At 46.8% G+C, this 16,482-nt stretch overlaps 1 protein-coding gene across 2 annotated transcripts in view; it reads left to right on the forward strand.

The window, feature by feature from the left end:
• Nucleotides 1-16,482, forward strand: part of HDAC1 (histone deacetylase 1) — a 160,622-nt gene that overhangs the window by 36,977 nt on the left and 107,163 nt on the right. For both annotated transcript variants that reach the window (XM_069223369.1, XM_069223370.1), the window contains exons 3-8: nt 1,055-1,172; nt 2,096-2,170; nt 2,650-2,788; nt 3,273-3,414; nt 4,576-4,668; nt 6,463-6,571. In XM_069223369.1, coding sequence (XP_069079470.1) covers nt 1,055-1,172; nt 2,096-2,170; nt 2,650-2,788; nt 3,273-3,414; nt 4,576-4,668; nt 6,463-6,571 — 676 coding nt within the window. The remainder of the gene's footprint in view (nt 1-1,054; nt 1,173-2,095; nt 2,171-2,649; nt 2,789-3,272; nt 3,415-4,575; nt 4,669-6,462; nt 6,572-16,482) is intronic.

Below are 16,482 nucleotides of genomic sequence, written 5' to 3' on the forward strand. Positions count from 1 at the left end.
GCACACACAGTGCTCTTTACTAGGGACTTGAAAGTAAATCATAAATGCCAATCATGGATAAACCAATCACCAATACAATTTAGACAGAGAGCATATGCACTTTAGCGCTGGTCAGCAGTGGTAAAGTGCCCAGAGTCCTAAAGCCAGCAAAACAAAATTCAGCACTGGGTCAAAAACAGGAAGTCCGAGGCAAAAAGTTAGATCACCCTGCAAAGGGACCATTTCCAACACTCCTCTTAACAGAGGACATTGTGCTCAACTGTTGGGTACCCCCATGCTTTTCCGTCAGTGTTCTTTAACCATAAAGGGGTTTTGTCCTTCTGTTCAGCGCTTCATTGCTTCCCAGCTAGGTTTGTGCAGAAGTACGGTCACTAGAAGCGTCCGTGGTATTTCTTGTACGTTTCTTTTAGAGTCCAGAAAACTGCTGCCTGTTCCTTTTAATTATCTTTGTCTCTGATTGCCAGCTGTGTGGTGTGGTGTGTTGGTGCAGCACTAAATCCCCATGCGAACAACCAATGTTTGGGTTAGGGGCTCTCCTGTTGAGTAACAGATGTTTTCATTTCTAAATGCTGTTGTTCATGGTGTTCATGGAGTTACTTTTGGAGGTGCTGGTGAACAGACTGGTCACCTTCATTGGTTTCGAGTGAGTGGCAGGGAGTTTAGATAAAAGTTAATGTTTAGGAGGTTATTTTTTTGATGGATAGGACTTTTTATATATATATATGTATGATTTAGATGATTGTGGCTGCATGTGATACGTTTGATGGTGACGAGAACTTGAGCTGGAAGTCAGTAAGTATAGTTCTGTCTGTTCCAGGGTGGTTTTGGTGTCATTTGTGACGCCCACACTAAATGTTTTGGAGTCCTTTGCAGGACATAATTAAGGCTCGAGAGTTTGTGTTGGGAGTGCTTCTTACCAGTCTGCCTGCTTGTGGTATTTGGGTTAGCTGATGGGTGGGAGAGCGTGAAAACAGCAAAGCCAGTGGGGCCTACAGTACACCCACTATTGCTTCTTAAATCGAATGCTTTTAACATTCTTCTTCTTCCTCTTCAGCGGCCTAACAAGTCCAATGCAGAGGAGATGACAAAGTATCACAGCGACGACTACATAAAGTTTCTGCGATCGATCCGACCTGATAACATGTCGGAGTACAGCAAACAGATGCAGCGATGTAAGTGCAAGTGTGCGGAGGTCCCCGAGCAGCAGTCCCCTGGACCCCTAACCCAGCTCTGCCCAGATAACCTGTATGTGTGCGACATGCTGACGTAGGTCACATATGGAGCCTCACCTGAGCTCAGACATAGCATCCGATAGAGGAGCAGAGCAGACTGGTGAAGAGATGTTTGTGCAAGTGTGACTTCCGGCGTAGCTTTTCACCCAGGTGGTAGACCAAAATCTGAGGTACACAAGCAGTTTCGTACTTCTTAATTGTGTAGACCTAACATTGTGAAGAGGAGGCTATAAGCAGTATCCACTTTTTACTTTCAGCCAGAAAAGATTAAAAACAAAAAAAATGTTAACTCAAATATCTGTTGTGTAGTCCTTTTTGTGGCAAGTTTTTTTCAAAATGTATCTGAAGTGATTAGTTGAGAGGCGGGCCATGTAACTGGTGTGGGAATTATAACAAATGAGAGAATCGGTCAGTGTATAGGGTAGTAGAAAGCAAATTGGAGGTTTCAAAGTAATAAGGCGTTGGCTGAGTGAATACATTTAAATGTAATGCATGCGATTTCACAAAACATTGCAGTGCTTTCACATTATACGGGATATTTAAAGTGTGTGCCACCCTCTTAGCCTCTCAACCCTTGCATATCAATTGATTGGATAGGTTCTGGGTGCTTTGATAGCATTTTTTTTCCGTTTCACTTGTGTGAGCTGACGTGTTTCTATTCTGCTGTGTGCAATTGGTAAGCACCCTCTTCTTTCTATGAGCAATTACAATCCACCATCTTTGTTAGCATTCAGTTTCACTGGGCAGAGAAGAAAGAAATTATAATTTACTATTTTACAGCCATATTCAGCCATTGTTTGCCTCTATATCCAGTCTGCCTGTGCTCTTCTTTTTTTTTTTTATTATTTTTTTTTTTTCCCCAGTCAATGTCGGAGAAGACTGCCCTGTGTTCGATGGGCTCTTTGAGTTTTGCCAGCTTTCTGCCGGAGGTTCTGTAGGTGAGAAAATTTAAGCACCTCTTTCTTGCCTCAAATTTGGGTTTGCAGGAGAATAGCGATGCGAAGGTGGGGTAGAAGAGACCAGCAAAGGTACCTTGCGGGGTGAACTAGAAATGTACTGCATGTGCAAGGGTGTGGGAGTGCTGCATGTGCTAAAACGGAAAGGAATTGGAGGACTATGCTACATGTGAGGGGTTTTGGTGAGAATGTTAGTGCAAGACTGTGGTTCGAGGATTCGGGGAGTGAGATAAGGTGTAGGATGACTGAGGGACGGAGATTCTGGCCACAGAAATCTTATACATTTGTGAATGCCGAACGTGTTGGAAGCTCTAGGGGTAGAGATGGATATTTCAGAGGTTGCTGAAATGTTCTGTTCCGAGTTAGCACGCATGGTAATGTTTGAATGCATTCAGTGAGTTTGCATCGGGCACAGAGCCTTGCAATGCATTCAGCATAACCTCCATGGTGTATTCTTTCAGCCAGCGCTGTCAAACTGAACAAGCAGCAAACGGACATTGCAGTGAACTGGGCCGGCGGACTCCACCATGCCAAGAAATCTGAGGCTTCCGGCTTCTGCTACGTGAACGACATTGTCTTGGCCATCTTGGAGTTACTGAAGTGAGCGTGTCTCTTGCCTTCTACTTTGCTGCTCTGTCACATATCTGTATTTGAGCATTGTCATAGCAGAGGGATAGGGCTTTAAAGGTCTAACACCATCATGCAATTACGTCCATTACATCTATTTTTGAACCTATGGTTCGGCCACAGGAGTAGTTTGGTGTTTCCGTAGGTTTCTTTGTTTTGGGGGTGGAGTGCAATTTTCTGAAACTTTTTTTTGAATGGAAGTATTTGATAGACTTATCTCAATACAGCAACTACTTGTATCTTACTAGGTGTGCACTACAAAGAAAGGCAAATAGAAAAGTAACAATTAAAAAAATTTTCTGAATAGGAAAGCAGTTAATGGTGCTATCTTAAGTGATTCCTATGAGTGTTATACTGACGGCGACGAGGAATTGATGGAACTTTGGTGTCTGTGGTTAATTTTTCCAAGTGCCCACTCACGCTACCCTTTCAAATAACCTCCCTCTCTTTCATTTAGGTACCACCAGAGGGTGCTGTATATAGATATCGATATTCACCATGGTGATGGTGTTGAAGAGGCCTTTTACACCACTGACCGTGTCATGACTGCATCATTCCACAAGTATGGAGAGTACTTTCCTGGGACGGGGGACCTGCGGGTGAGAAGCAGAGATTTTGGAGCACGTTGTACTGCTCGTTTTTCGATATTTGTTTATTTGGTGAACATTTGGAATGTCGTAAGCCATTCCACCCCATGGTATGCCTATGTAGTGCAGTCATGGCAAAGCAAATCTGACAGCTAAGGGAAAGCATGTTTTATATGGCAGCCGTGGATGTCTGGGTGCTAAAGGGGAAAAATAGACAATTTCGTTGTGTAGTGCAGATTATGGTAAAGAGACATTTGAAGCTGCAAAAAAGTGTACAGTATATTCAATTTGTTTTGTTTTTCTGAATTTGAAAGCTGATATACATTGGTAGAGACAGGGTACAAAAATGCATAGGACTGAGTTGTCTGTAATGGAGATAGATATGTAGGACCAATGAGAGTACCGATTGGGTGGTCGGTGTATGTGTTTTCATAAATAAGAACTGGTAGGCTGTGTTTCTTATTTTTATTATTATTTTTTTATTCTGGGCACGAGAGAAGTGTAGGAATAAGCCTAGTTTAGACAATGAGCAGAAGCTGCTGAGGGTGCCCGAAGACACTTGTAGAAGAGTAATTACTTAGGGGAGTAGATAACTTGGTGAGAAAAATGTAAAGGCTAGCTGTGAACACCCTTATGGTGTTTCACAGGAGTTTAAAAGGCGGCAGGGCTACATTTGGTGATGCTAGCGAACATGCAGTGTAGTTGTGTATCGGAGCAGGTCCGAGTTAGTCATAATGCACACCGGAATGGTACAAGACTGAATGGGTTGACAAAGGGCTGCTTTGGTAGGGATTTAAAAATGCTAGACCAAGCTGCCTCACTCTTTTGCTGCTTGGCTCTACTGTCTTTCGTTCTTGTGTTTATTGGATTTATAAAGCACAAACCAACCTAAAAGACAGCTTTGTGCATGAGAAAGTTTTTTTATATTTCAGGTGTTCGCAGGGAGGACAAGGAGGCATGCAGACGGGTTTAGGAATACTTGCTAGGCCTAGATGATGGGATGAGTGGGCCAGAGACTAGAACGGGAGTGCCAAAATGTAGAGTGCACTTCGTAGAGAACAGTATGCTGGACTTAGGAAGTGAGAAGGTGCTGTTTGAAGAGTTGAGTATTCTGCTCTTGTCCTCTGGGTGTTCTCTTTTTACCAAGTAATGGCTTTTGCTTGCCTTTTACAGGACATCGGAGCGGGGAAGGGCAAATACTATGCTGTGAATTTTCCCCTCCGGGATGGTATTGATGATGAGTCCTATGAAGCCATCTTTAAACCAGTGAGAACCCCTTCTGTTCATCTATTTATGTTGTGTTTGGCTTGAGATCCGGTTGGACTGTGCCCCAATGGGAGACCAGAGGAGTTGAGTAGAGGTACTTTATAGAGCTGTCAGACCATCCTTACCAGGTTTGTGGAGAGGTAATATACCAAAAATACCACTGTGGCAGTAAACCTTTGGTGGTCTTTTTATGGTGCAATTCGCAGATGCCAACTACAAGAAGTAACACAGTAAAAGGCTTCAATCCCTCCATGGAAGGAATTCAAGAAGGTATTGAATTTTGTTGCACTAGCTGTGCAAGTCCTAAAATCAATATCTCAGTAAAAGCCTAGGTTGTGACAAGTGCTGGAGTATGTTAGACGCTCCTTGCCCTCTCATAACAAAGCTCTGGGCAGTCACAGACCTCTTCTGTGTGTAAATCAAACACGCCATGTTTTTCAACATATCTGCTGGCATGAGGATTAATCCCCTCTATCAAAGGTTTTTGTGCAGATCCCACATTGAGCAGTGCCCTCTTTTATACATCTTCCCATTACTTGTATGCAGCTGTCTTTGAATGTCTGATGTCTTATGCTGCTATTTTGTTTGGGGATTGGAGCGAACGTGTGGATTTCTTACCAATCTTGTCTCGTTATAAAATGAACTTTTTTACGACTAAATCCTCCCACAGCTTGCCTATTGGCACCCTCATTACTGTTTAGTTAGTTTCTGTGCACTTTGAGACTTAGGGCCTGATTTAGATCTCTGCGAAGGGGTTTCTCTTTCGCACTCTTGACAGTTATCCCATCCACTGACATATAAATACCATTGTTTTCTATGGTGTTTAGATTTCGGCGGACGGGATATCTGTCACCATTGTGTCAGAGTAACCCCGCTGCCGAGATCTAAATCGGGCCCTTAATGTTTTGCAACCAGATCCTTGCAGTGTCCGGTGCCTTGCACGAAGCCTAGAGAAAGTTATATCCCTGTGTGAACTTACTCCTCAGACGTCAAAAATGCTCAAGTAGTGCATGGAATGAAATCTAGGAAGACCCGTGATGTCTTCTTTTTGCCAGTGCCTTCCGCCAGCTGCACGAGGCCTACTTGTAGCACATTCACTTGGTGTTTGTATAATACAGCTTCATGTTCTCCTTCCATCCTACCCATCACCCAACCCGAGAGGAGTAGTATAACTTCATACTGGAGAGAAGTGAATTTTTTTGAGGCAAATATAAGGTTATTCAAGGCGGATTTAAAAAAAAAAAAAAAAAAAGTTTCAGCACTGGAACACGGAATAACATCTTTGTAGAGTGCAGTTTGTTTCAGCGAAGTGAGGTGAAGTTATCAAGTGCATCAAAGGAACAGCATGTTACTTAAAAGCTTTCGTCATTTACCCCAACATTGGTACTCTTCCAATTATTTGTTCACTTACCACCGAAGTCTGACTTTCTTGCCTCCTCCCCCCCATGTCTGCCCACTCCACAATGTGAAACTAAAGAATAAAGCAAAGTTGCTCAATGAAGACGGAACTCCTAATAGCACTTAACTCCCAGTAGTACTTGGTAATTAATAGTTCATTTAGAGGGCAGTAGGGAGACTAACTAAAACATATGTCGAGATCTGCTGTCTCTGAAGCCTTCTATGTGGATCGGAGGCGAATTTTCTCACTTGAACATGTTCTTTCCAGAAACTAATTTTAAAAATACTTAGCGTTCTGCGATTAGCTGATAATCTTCAGTCTTTACCCTTGAATGATCTCCTATATCACTTCTTGACTTCATTTTCACAGATTGTGTAACTGCCTCTTTGTTCTAGGTGATGACAAAGGTGATGGAGATGTACCAGCCTAGTGCTGTCGTCTTACAGTGTGGTGCTGATTCACTCTCTGGGGATCGACTTGGCTGCTTTAATTTGACCATCAAAGGTATGAAGGCTTGTTCTTCCTTCAGACAACTAGTGAATTCACTGAGTGCAATAAATCTAGACTGTCCTTGCATATGCTGTTTTTCTATTGAAGTTCTTGGCTGAAAGAAGGGTATATGTATGGCAATGTTTGTAGTGTAAAGATGATTTCCTGCCCTGCAGAGCTTGTTCTGCACGAGCAAATAGTACTGCCCCTTGAGAACCCGCTCACCCCGTAGGTGGCTGCAGTTGACTACTACAGATTTCCAAAGTCCTCTACATTTGGGAGAGAAGACTGGACATCGCTGTGCATTGCCTACCTTTTAGATCGAAGCCTACCAAGCAGCTGCGATGTATGGTTTGCTAAAGACATCTTGGGGACATGCAGAAAGCTGATCTGAGAATGCATTCCACCCTTTGCTGTTCATTGGCTTTGTGGTTTTTAACTTGTATGTTCAATGACGTGTGGCTGTAAATACACATGCTCTGCAGACTCCTGACATTTAGTGTTGGGTCCGGATGTGTGCAAGTTCTTTTTCTTCAAAGAAGTCTCTGGAGTCGCAAGGCAAAGTGACTCCTCTAGGTGATAGTGCGCATGGGCATCAACTCCATTAGCTTGTTTTCTTTCTGTCATCGGGTTCAGACGTGTTCTTTGGTGCTCCGGATCAAGACCGTTTGTTCAGGCTCCCTTTGGTCCATTTTGCACCTCTATTCCGGTTGGTATTGTTTTCTTTCGCGTTTCCATCTTGTTGCTTGAAAATACAAGAAAACTGTCACTCATCAAATTGGTGTTCTCCTTTTGCGGCCTTCGTGCCTCGCCCTCATCGGATTCGCCCTACAATGTTCTGTTAATTGAACAGACTATATTTCGGTTGCCACGCAAAATATTGGCACACAAACCTCCATCAGATTTGTAACCTGTGCCTGTTTCCGTACCCAATGAGAACTGTGTGCCCTGTCTTATCATTTCAACCGAAGAAAATGTTGCGGAATCGCAGAGTGCAGGGAAAGTAGGTGCTGCGAAAATACCTTGAGGAGACCTCCAACATCTTTGGTCTCCATTATGTTGGAAAGGAAGAGGGACTGGACAAGGCCTCGGCAGCAGAAGAGGAAGCCCTTTCCATCACGGGCTCTGAATTGGAAGTAGAATTTGGTATGCCGACCCAAGATTTTTCTTCGAGACAGTGTGCAGTGAGTACAAGTGCCCCTGTCCAGCCTACTAACAGACATTTGGTTCCAACCGCAACTACGGCTCCTGGGTCACCACTGCCAACAGGCCATTTTAGGCACTGAATGTCAGCTAAGGATTCCAAGCCATTGGGCCCAGCACCAAAAACCAAGCCGAAACACACCTCTGCTCTACCAAGTCGACCAATCTCCGTGCCGAGCTAAACATCTACCTTCTCCGCTCTGACCACCTCAGTACCAACACACAGTCCAACTTAGGTACCGAAAACTTTTGTCTCAGCACTAGAGAGTAAACCCAAAACACAAGAAAATACACATCCGGGCTTCTAATTAACGGTTTATAGCAAAAGCAGTGGAATTGGTGCCTACTCCATCATTTCGAGGGGGGTATTGAACTGTCAGTACCTCCTAAAAGGACTTTGACACTAGTCCTCTACGTCCTCCTTTTGTCTGCTCCTCCACCACCTCCTCTTCCTCTCCCACCACCACTACCCCTTTAAGCACATCACGCACTTAGTGACATAGGTTTTACTACTCTAGGCTCCCCACAGTCTTGCATAGGGGATCAGGGAGAAGAAGATAACCTACAGCAGCCACCCACATATCCATGGGACACTTACGATATTGACTCCCTGGAGATAATGTCTGGACCTCTACCCAGCTAAACCTTCATCCCTGAATGATGCAACATCATTCTAGGAACTTGTAGCTAGGGTAGCTGCGTACAGCCAGGTCCCATTGCATAAAGATCCTATAGAGGATGATTTTCTTTTTGAAGCCTTATGTTCTACCACAAGGGCATGTCAGTATCTGCCTATGTTAAAAGGGATGACGCGTCATGCGGAAGAGATCTTTAAAGGTCTAGTATGTGCAGGCTTTCAAGGGTGGACAAGAAATATAAGGCTGTACCCGCCATACGTTAAGGGCCACTTCCCTCCAGATGTATCAAATACACGGAAAAGGGCACATTCCCAAACATCAGCAGATGCCCCCCACCTGAAAAAATAATTCAAGTTGATGCATTTGGTAAAAGGGTTGTGGTCCAAGAGGCCAACCACTGGTGCTTTGCCAGCACCCAAGCCTCTTGGCAAGGTACGACAGAGTCAATTGGGATGAAATGGAGGAACTCTTCCAGCATCTCCCTGAGGCGTATAGGAAAAAAAGCCAGCAGTGTTCAGGAGTGCAAATTCATCTCCAGCAATTCCATTAAATATGCCCTTGATGCAGCGGACACAGCAGCTAGGGGTGTTACCACAAGCATTTTGTTACGTAGACATGCCTGCTTACACATATCTGGCTTTAAGCCAGAAGTACAACAAACACTTCTAAGTGCCCCGTTTGAAAAGAGGCATTTCTTTGGCTTACAAGTGGATCAGACTTTAGAAAAAATGGTAATGAAGTTGCCAAATCTGTGGGAGCACTTCAACTCTTTGTGACTCCTTTCAGCGCACCTTGTACAAACAACTTTGCGGTGTCATACAACAGGCCACAAGTGCTGTGGTGGAGACTGAATCGGGTGCCATGGATGTTGGTGACACAGCACTGTGGACTCGTGCAGTTGCAGGACTCTGAGACACTGCAGTGGTGTCTGGCCCGCATTGTGGGCCACAGTTGTTGCACTCAGAGGAGACCACGGCTCCTGTGCAGGCATCGGCCTGGGGTCATAGTGGCACTGTTTCCGAAGTCGTTCTGGAAGTCGATGCACTAGTTTCTGCCTTGTTGTGCCATGACTCACTCCCAGGGCCCAGGAACTGGATTTGGCACCATTTGGAAAGGCTCCAAACAAACATCATTAGTTGCCTCTAACTCTTCTTCTAGACAGCAGCATCAAACCTCCTCCTCAGTAGGTTTTCACTGAGGCTCATATAGGGGAAACAATTTGAAAGGTCGTGGAAAAGATGCCTCCACTCGTGCCAACCCCCTCCACGACTTTACATCCCCCGACCATCTAACACCTGTCGGATGTCTACAGCAGTTCTTTCCTGCCTGGAAACGCATAACAGATTAGTGGGTGTCGGATATTATCTAACATGGTTATTGCCTGGAGCTCATCACAACACCTTCAAACATCCCACCATTCAAACACAAACTTTCTATAGAACATTTAAATTTGCTAAAACAAGAATTATGGGCTCTTCTTCAAAAAGGAGCTATAGAACCTGTTCCTCATCAACAACAGGACATAAGAGTATACTGTCTATACTTCCTCATTTCCCCCCCCCCCAAAAAAAAGATAATTACAACCTATCATAGATCTCAGACCACTAAATCATTACATCCTTTCAGAACACTTTCATATGGTAACTCTCCAAGATGTGATCCCTCTGTTATAACAGGGCGACTTTGTCTGCACTAGACTTAAATGACACTTACTTTCACATTCCAATCCATCCAGCTCACCGCAAATACCTCAGGTTCATGAAACAGGGAATACATTACCAGTCCAAGGTGCTTCCAATCTGGGTCACTGTGCACCTCAGGTGTTCAATAAATGCCTGGGAGTAGTTGCAGCACATCTTAGCAGACAAGACCATTTTTGTCATCAAGGCCAGTACATTTCCATGATACCAATAACACACACAGGCCCCTTTTCTTTCTCCATCAACTGGGGTTCACGATCAATATACACAAGTGTCCCCTTCGGCCTTCACAGGTTGAGCCATGCCTAGGGGCTATCAGCAACACAGTTAGGGTAAGCTTACCCACATTCTGTAAGGAAATGCCTCCTTGGCATGGTTACCCCCTGACTTTTTGCCTTTGCTGATGCTATGTTTTGATTTGAAAGTGTGCTGAGGCCTGCTAACCAGGCCCCAGCACCAGTGTTCTTTCCCTAACCTGTACTTTTGTTTACACAATTGGCACACCCTGGCATCCAGGTAAGTCCCTTGTAACTGGTACCCCTGGTACCAAGGGCCCTGATGCCAGGGAAGGTCTCTAAGGGCTGCAGCATATCTTATGCCACCCTGGGGACCCCTCACTCAGCACAGACACACTGCTTGCCAGCTTGTGTGTGCTGGTGAGGACAAAACGAGTAAGTCGACATGGCATTCCCCTCAGGGTGCCATGCCAACCTCACACTGCCTATGCAGTATAGATAAGTCACCCCTTTAGCAGGCCTTACAGCCCTAAGGCAGGGTGCACTATATACCATAGGTGAGGGCACCAGTGCATGAGCACTGTGCCCCTACAGTGTCCAAGCAAAACCTTAGACATTGTAAGTGCAGGGTAGCCATAAGAGTATATGGTCTGGGAGTCTGTCATGCACGAACTCCACAGCACCATAATGGCTACACTGAAAACTGGGAACAAACAAACAGACTGGTATCAAACTTCTCAGCACAATAAATGCACACTGATGCCAGTGTACATTTTATTGTAAAATACACCTCAGAGGGCACCTTAGAGGTGCCCCCTGAAACCTTAACCAACTACCCGTGTAGGCTGACTGGTTTTAGCAGCCTGCCACACAAGACATGTTGCTGGCCACATGGGGAGAGTGCCTTTGTCACTCTGTGGCTAGTAACAAAGCCTGCACTGGGTGGAGATGCTTATCACCTCCCCCTTGCAGGAGCTGTAACACCTGGCGGTGAGCCTCAAAGGCTCACCCCCTTTGTTACAGCACCACAGGGCATTCCAGCTAGTGGAGTTGCCCACCCCCTCCAGCCACGGCCCCACTTTTGGCGCCAAGGCCGGAGGAGATAATGAGAAAAACAAGGAGGAGTCACTGGCCAGTCAGGACAGCCCCTAAGGCAACCTGAGCTGAAGTGACTCTGACTTTTAGGAATCCTCCATCTTGCAGATGGAGGATCCCCCCAATAGGGATAGGAATGTGACCCCCTCCCCTTGGGAGGAGGCACAAAGAGGGTGTAGCCACCCTCGGGGCTAGTAGCCATTGGCTTCTACCCTCCCGGACCTAAACACACCCCTAAATTCTGTATTAAGGGCTCCCCTGAACCTAGGAACTCAGATTCCTGCAACCTAAGAAGAAGAGGACTGCTGAGCTGAAAAACCCTGCAGAAAGACCCCAACTGCTTTGGCCCAAGCCCTACCGGCCTGTCTCCCCCCTTCGAAAGAAAACTGCTCCAGCGACGCTTTCCCCAGGACCAGCGACCTCTGAATCTACTGCCCTGCTCTAAAAGGACCAAGAAACTCCAGAGAACAGCAGCCCTGTTCACCAAAGACTGCTATTTTGTTTACAAAGAAGCAACTTCAAGGCAACTGCGTTTCCCACCAGAAGCGTGAGACTTGCAACTCTGCACCCGACGCCCCCGGCTCGACTTGTGGAGAAACAACACCTCAGGGAGGACTCCCCGGCGACTGCGAGCCAGTGAGTAACCAAAGTTGCCCCCCCTGAGCCCGCACAGCGACGCCTGCAGAGGGAATCCAGAGGCTCCCCCTGACCGCGACTGCCTGACTCCCAGATCCCGATGCCTGGAAAAGACCCTGCACCCGCAGCCCCCAGGACCTGAAGGATCGGAACTCCAGTGCAGGAGTGACCCCCAGGAGGCCCTCTCCCTTGCCCAGGCGGTGGCTACCCCGAGGAGCCTCCCCCTTGCCTGCCTGCATCGCTGAAGAGACCCCTTGGTTTCCCATTGATTTAAATTACAAACCCAACATGTGTTTGCACACTGCACCCGGCCGCCCCCGTGCTGCTGAGGGTTTACTTTCTGTGCTAACTTGTGTCCCCCCCCTGGTGCCCTAAAAAAAAAACCCTGGTCTGCCCTCCGAAGTCACGGGTACTTACCTGCTGGCAGACTGGAACCGGGGCACCCCCTTCTCCATTGAAGCCTATGCGTTTTGGGCACCACTTTGACATCTGCACCTGACCGGCCCTGAGCTGCTGGTGTGGTAACTTTGGGGTTGCTCTGAACCCCCAACGGTGGGCTACCTTGGACCCAAATTTGAACCCCGTAGGTGGTTTACTTACCTGCAAGAACTAACCATTACTCACCTCCACTAGGAACTGTGAAAATTGCACTGTCTAGTTTTAAAATAGCTATATGTGTTTTATTTGAAAAGTATATATGCTATTGTGATTATTCAAAGTTCCTAAAGTACTTACCTGCAATACCTTTCATGCAAAGTATTACATGTAGAATTTGAACCTGTGGTTCTTAAAATAAACTAAGAAAATATATTTTTCTATAACAAAACCTATTGGCTGGAATAGTCTCTGAGTGTGTGTTCCTCATTTATTGCCTGTGCGTATGTACAACAAATGCTTAACACTACTCCTTTGATAAGCCTACTGCTCGACCACACTACCACAAAATAGAGCATTAGTATTATCTCTTTTTGCCACTATCTTACCTCTAAGGGGAACCCTTGGACTCTGTGCATACTATTCCTTACTTTGAAATAGTGCATACAGAGCCAACTTCCTACACATTCTGTCAGAATTCAGACCATCGTAACATTGATGAAACCATTTCATCCCAATCAACACAACAGTAATCCAATCAACCCCACCCCAAACTACCCCACTGTAGGAAAGTACCCTTTTTCTTGGCATGGTTACCCCCATTTTTTGCCTGTTCTCAGTATGCTTGACTGTGTCTACTGGGTTCCTGCTAACCAGGACCCCAGTAGTTTTGCTCTGTCCTCTAAATTGGGTTGCTGTTAACTGTTTCTCCCCACAATTGGCATACTGGTGCCCCCATGTAAGCCCCTAGTATATGGTACCTAGGTACCCAGGGCATTGGGGTTCCAGGGGATCCCTATGGGCTGCAGCAGTTATTTTGCCACCCATAGGGAGCCCATGCCAAGGGTTCGGCAGGCCTGCCATTGCAGCCTGCGTGAAACGGGTGCATGCATCAGTTTTCACTACAGGTCACTACACCAGGTCATTATAAGTCACCCCTGTGGCAGACCCTCCTGCCCAGAGGGCATGGTGTAGGTACCTGTGTGTGAGGGCACACCTGCACTAGCAGCGGTGCCCCCACAATCTCCAGATCCATTTTCCTGGATTTTGTGAGTGCAGGGATGCCATTTTACACATGTCCTGGACATAGGTAGTGACCTATGTCCAGCTATATAATGGTAACTCTAAACCTGGGCAAATTTGGTATCAAACATGTTGGAATCATACCTCAATACTGTTGCAAGTATGTTTTTTATAAATTGTAGGGAAATGCCTCCCTTGGCATGGTTACCCCCTAACGTTTTGCCTTTTAATGCCAGTTATGATTAAAAGTGTGTTGGGACCCTGCTAACCAGGCCCCAGCACCAGTGCTCTTTCCCTAAACTGTACCTTTGTTCCCACAATTGGCACAACCCTGGCACTCGGATTAGTCCATTGCAAATGGTATCCCTGGTACCAAGGGCCCTTTGACCAGGGAAGGTCTATAAGGGCTGTAGCATGTATTATGCCACCCTGGGGACCCCTCCCTCAGCCCATGCACACTGCCTTACAGCTTGTGTGTGCTGGTGGGGAGAAAATGACTAAGTCGACATGGCATGCCTGTCAGTGTGCCATGCCCACATCCCACTGCCTGTGGCATAGGTAAGTCACCCCTCTAGCAGACCTTACAGCCCTAAGGCAGGGTGCACTATACCACAGCTGAGGGCATAGTTGCATGAACACTATGCCCCTACAGTGTCTAAGCCAAACCTTAGACATTGTAAGTGCAGGGTAGCTATAATGCGTATATGGTCTAGGAGTCTGTCAAATACGATTTTCACAGTTCCATAATGGCAACATTGAAATCTGGGAAGTTTGGTATCAAACTTCTCAGTACAGTAAATGCACACTGATGCCAGTGTGGGATTTATTGTAAAATACACCCAGAGGGCATCATAGAGATGCCCCCTGAATACCAGTCCGACTCCTAGTTCTAGGCTGACCAGTTTCTGCCAGCCTGCCATAACCAGACGAGTTTCTGGCCACGTGGGGTGAGTGCCTTTGTCACTCTATGGCCAGGAACAAAGCCTGTACTTATTGGAGGTGCTTCTCACCTCCCCTTGCAGGAATTGTAACACCTGACGGTGAACCTCAAAGGCTCCTGCCTGTCGTTCCAGCACCCCAGGACATCCCAGCTAGTGGAGATGCCCGCCCCTCCAGACACAGCCCCCGCTTTTGGTGGCAAGTCTGGAGGAGATAATGAGAAAAACAAGGAGTCACCACCTACCAGTCAGGACAGCCCCTAAGGTGCCCTGAGCTGACCCCTGCCTTTAGAAATCCTCCATTTTGAGTTTGGAGGATTCCCCCAATAGGAATAGGGATGTGCCCTCCTCCCCTCTGGAAGGAGGCACAAAGAGGGTGTAACCTCCCTCAAGGACAGTAGCCATTGGCTACTGCACCCCTGACCTAAACACCCCCCTAAATTTAGTATTAAGGGGCGACCCTGAACCCAGGAAATCAGATTCTTGCAACCTGAAGAAAGGAGGACTGCTGACCTGAAAGCTTCGCAGAGAAGACGGAGACACCAACTGACTTGGCCCAGCCCTACCGGCCTGTCTCCAGACTCCAAGCACCTGCTCAGCGAAGCATCCAGCGGGACCAGTGACCTCTGAGGACTCCGAGGACTGCCCTGCACCTAAAGGACCAAGAAACTCCAGAGAACAGCGGCACTGTTCAGAAACTGCAACAACTTTGCAACGTTGAAACCACTTTTAAGGAGACTCTCACTTCCTGCTAGAAGCGTGAGTCTTCACACACTGCACCAGATGCCCCCGGCTCAAGTCCAGGGCAACCAACACCACAGAGAGGGCTCCCAAGGGACTCCAACAACGTTGACACCCTGAGTCAACCTCCCTGCACCTCCACAGCGACACCTGCATAGAGGATCCAGAGGCTCCCCCTGACCGCGACTGCCTGGTAACAAAGGAACCCAACGCCTGCACCTGTAGCCCCCAGGACTGAGAGGAACCACCTACCAGTGCAGGAGTGACCAGCAGGCTGCCCTCATCCTAGCCCGGTTGGTGGCTGGCCCGAGAAGCCCCCTGTGCCCTACCCGCATCACCTAAGTGACCCCTGGGTTCCTCCATTGGTTTCTATAGCAAACCCGATGCTTACTTTGCCTACTGCACCCGGCTGCCCCTGTGCCACTGAGGGTGTTTTTTTTGGGGGGGGGGGCTTGTGTGTGTGCCCCCTCCCCCCCCAGTGCTCTACAAAAAACCCCTGGTCTGCTCCCCGAGGATGCAGGTACTTACCTTCTAGCAGACTGGAACTGGAGCACCCCTGTTCTTCATAGGCACCTATGTGTTTTGGGCCCTCCTTTGACCTCTGCACCTGACCAGCCCTGTGTTGCTGGTGCTGTGTCTTTGGGGTTGCCTTGAACCCCCAACGGTGGGCTGCCAATGCCCAGGAGACTGACTGTGTAAGTGCTTTACTTACCTGAGAAACCTAACCAAACTTGCCTCCCCCAGGAACTGTTGATTATTGCACTGTCTCCACTTTTAAAATATCTTATTTCCATTTTAACCTAAACTTTGTGTACTACAGCTTTGAATCAAAGTTCTATACTTACCTGTGTGACGTACCTTGCATTTTATGTACTTAACTCAAAACTTGAATCTTGTGGTTCTAAATAAATTAAGAAAATATATGTTCGGTGGCATGTGTAGCTGCAGATACACATGCTGTGCATAGTCCGCCGTCTGGTGTTGGGTCGGAGTGTTACAAGTTGTTTTTCTTCGAAGAAGTCTTTTCGAGTCACGAGACCGAGGGACTCCTCCTACTTTGGTTCCATTGCGCATGGGCGTCGACTCCATGTTAGATAGTTTTTTTTCCGCCATCGGGTTCGG

The sequence above is a fragment of the Pleurodeles waltl genome, chromosome 3_1 (assembly GCF_031143425.1).
Source record: "Pleurodeles waltl isolate 20211129_DDA chromosome 3_1, aPleWal1.hap1.20221129, whole genome shotgun sequence".
NCBI classification, from domain to species: Eukaryota; Metazoa; Chordata; class Amphibia; order Caudata; family Salamandridae; genus Pleurodeles; species Pleurodeles waltl.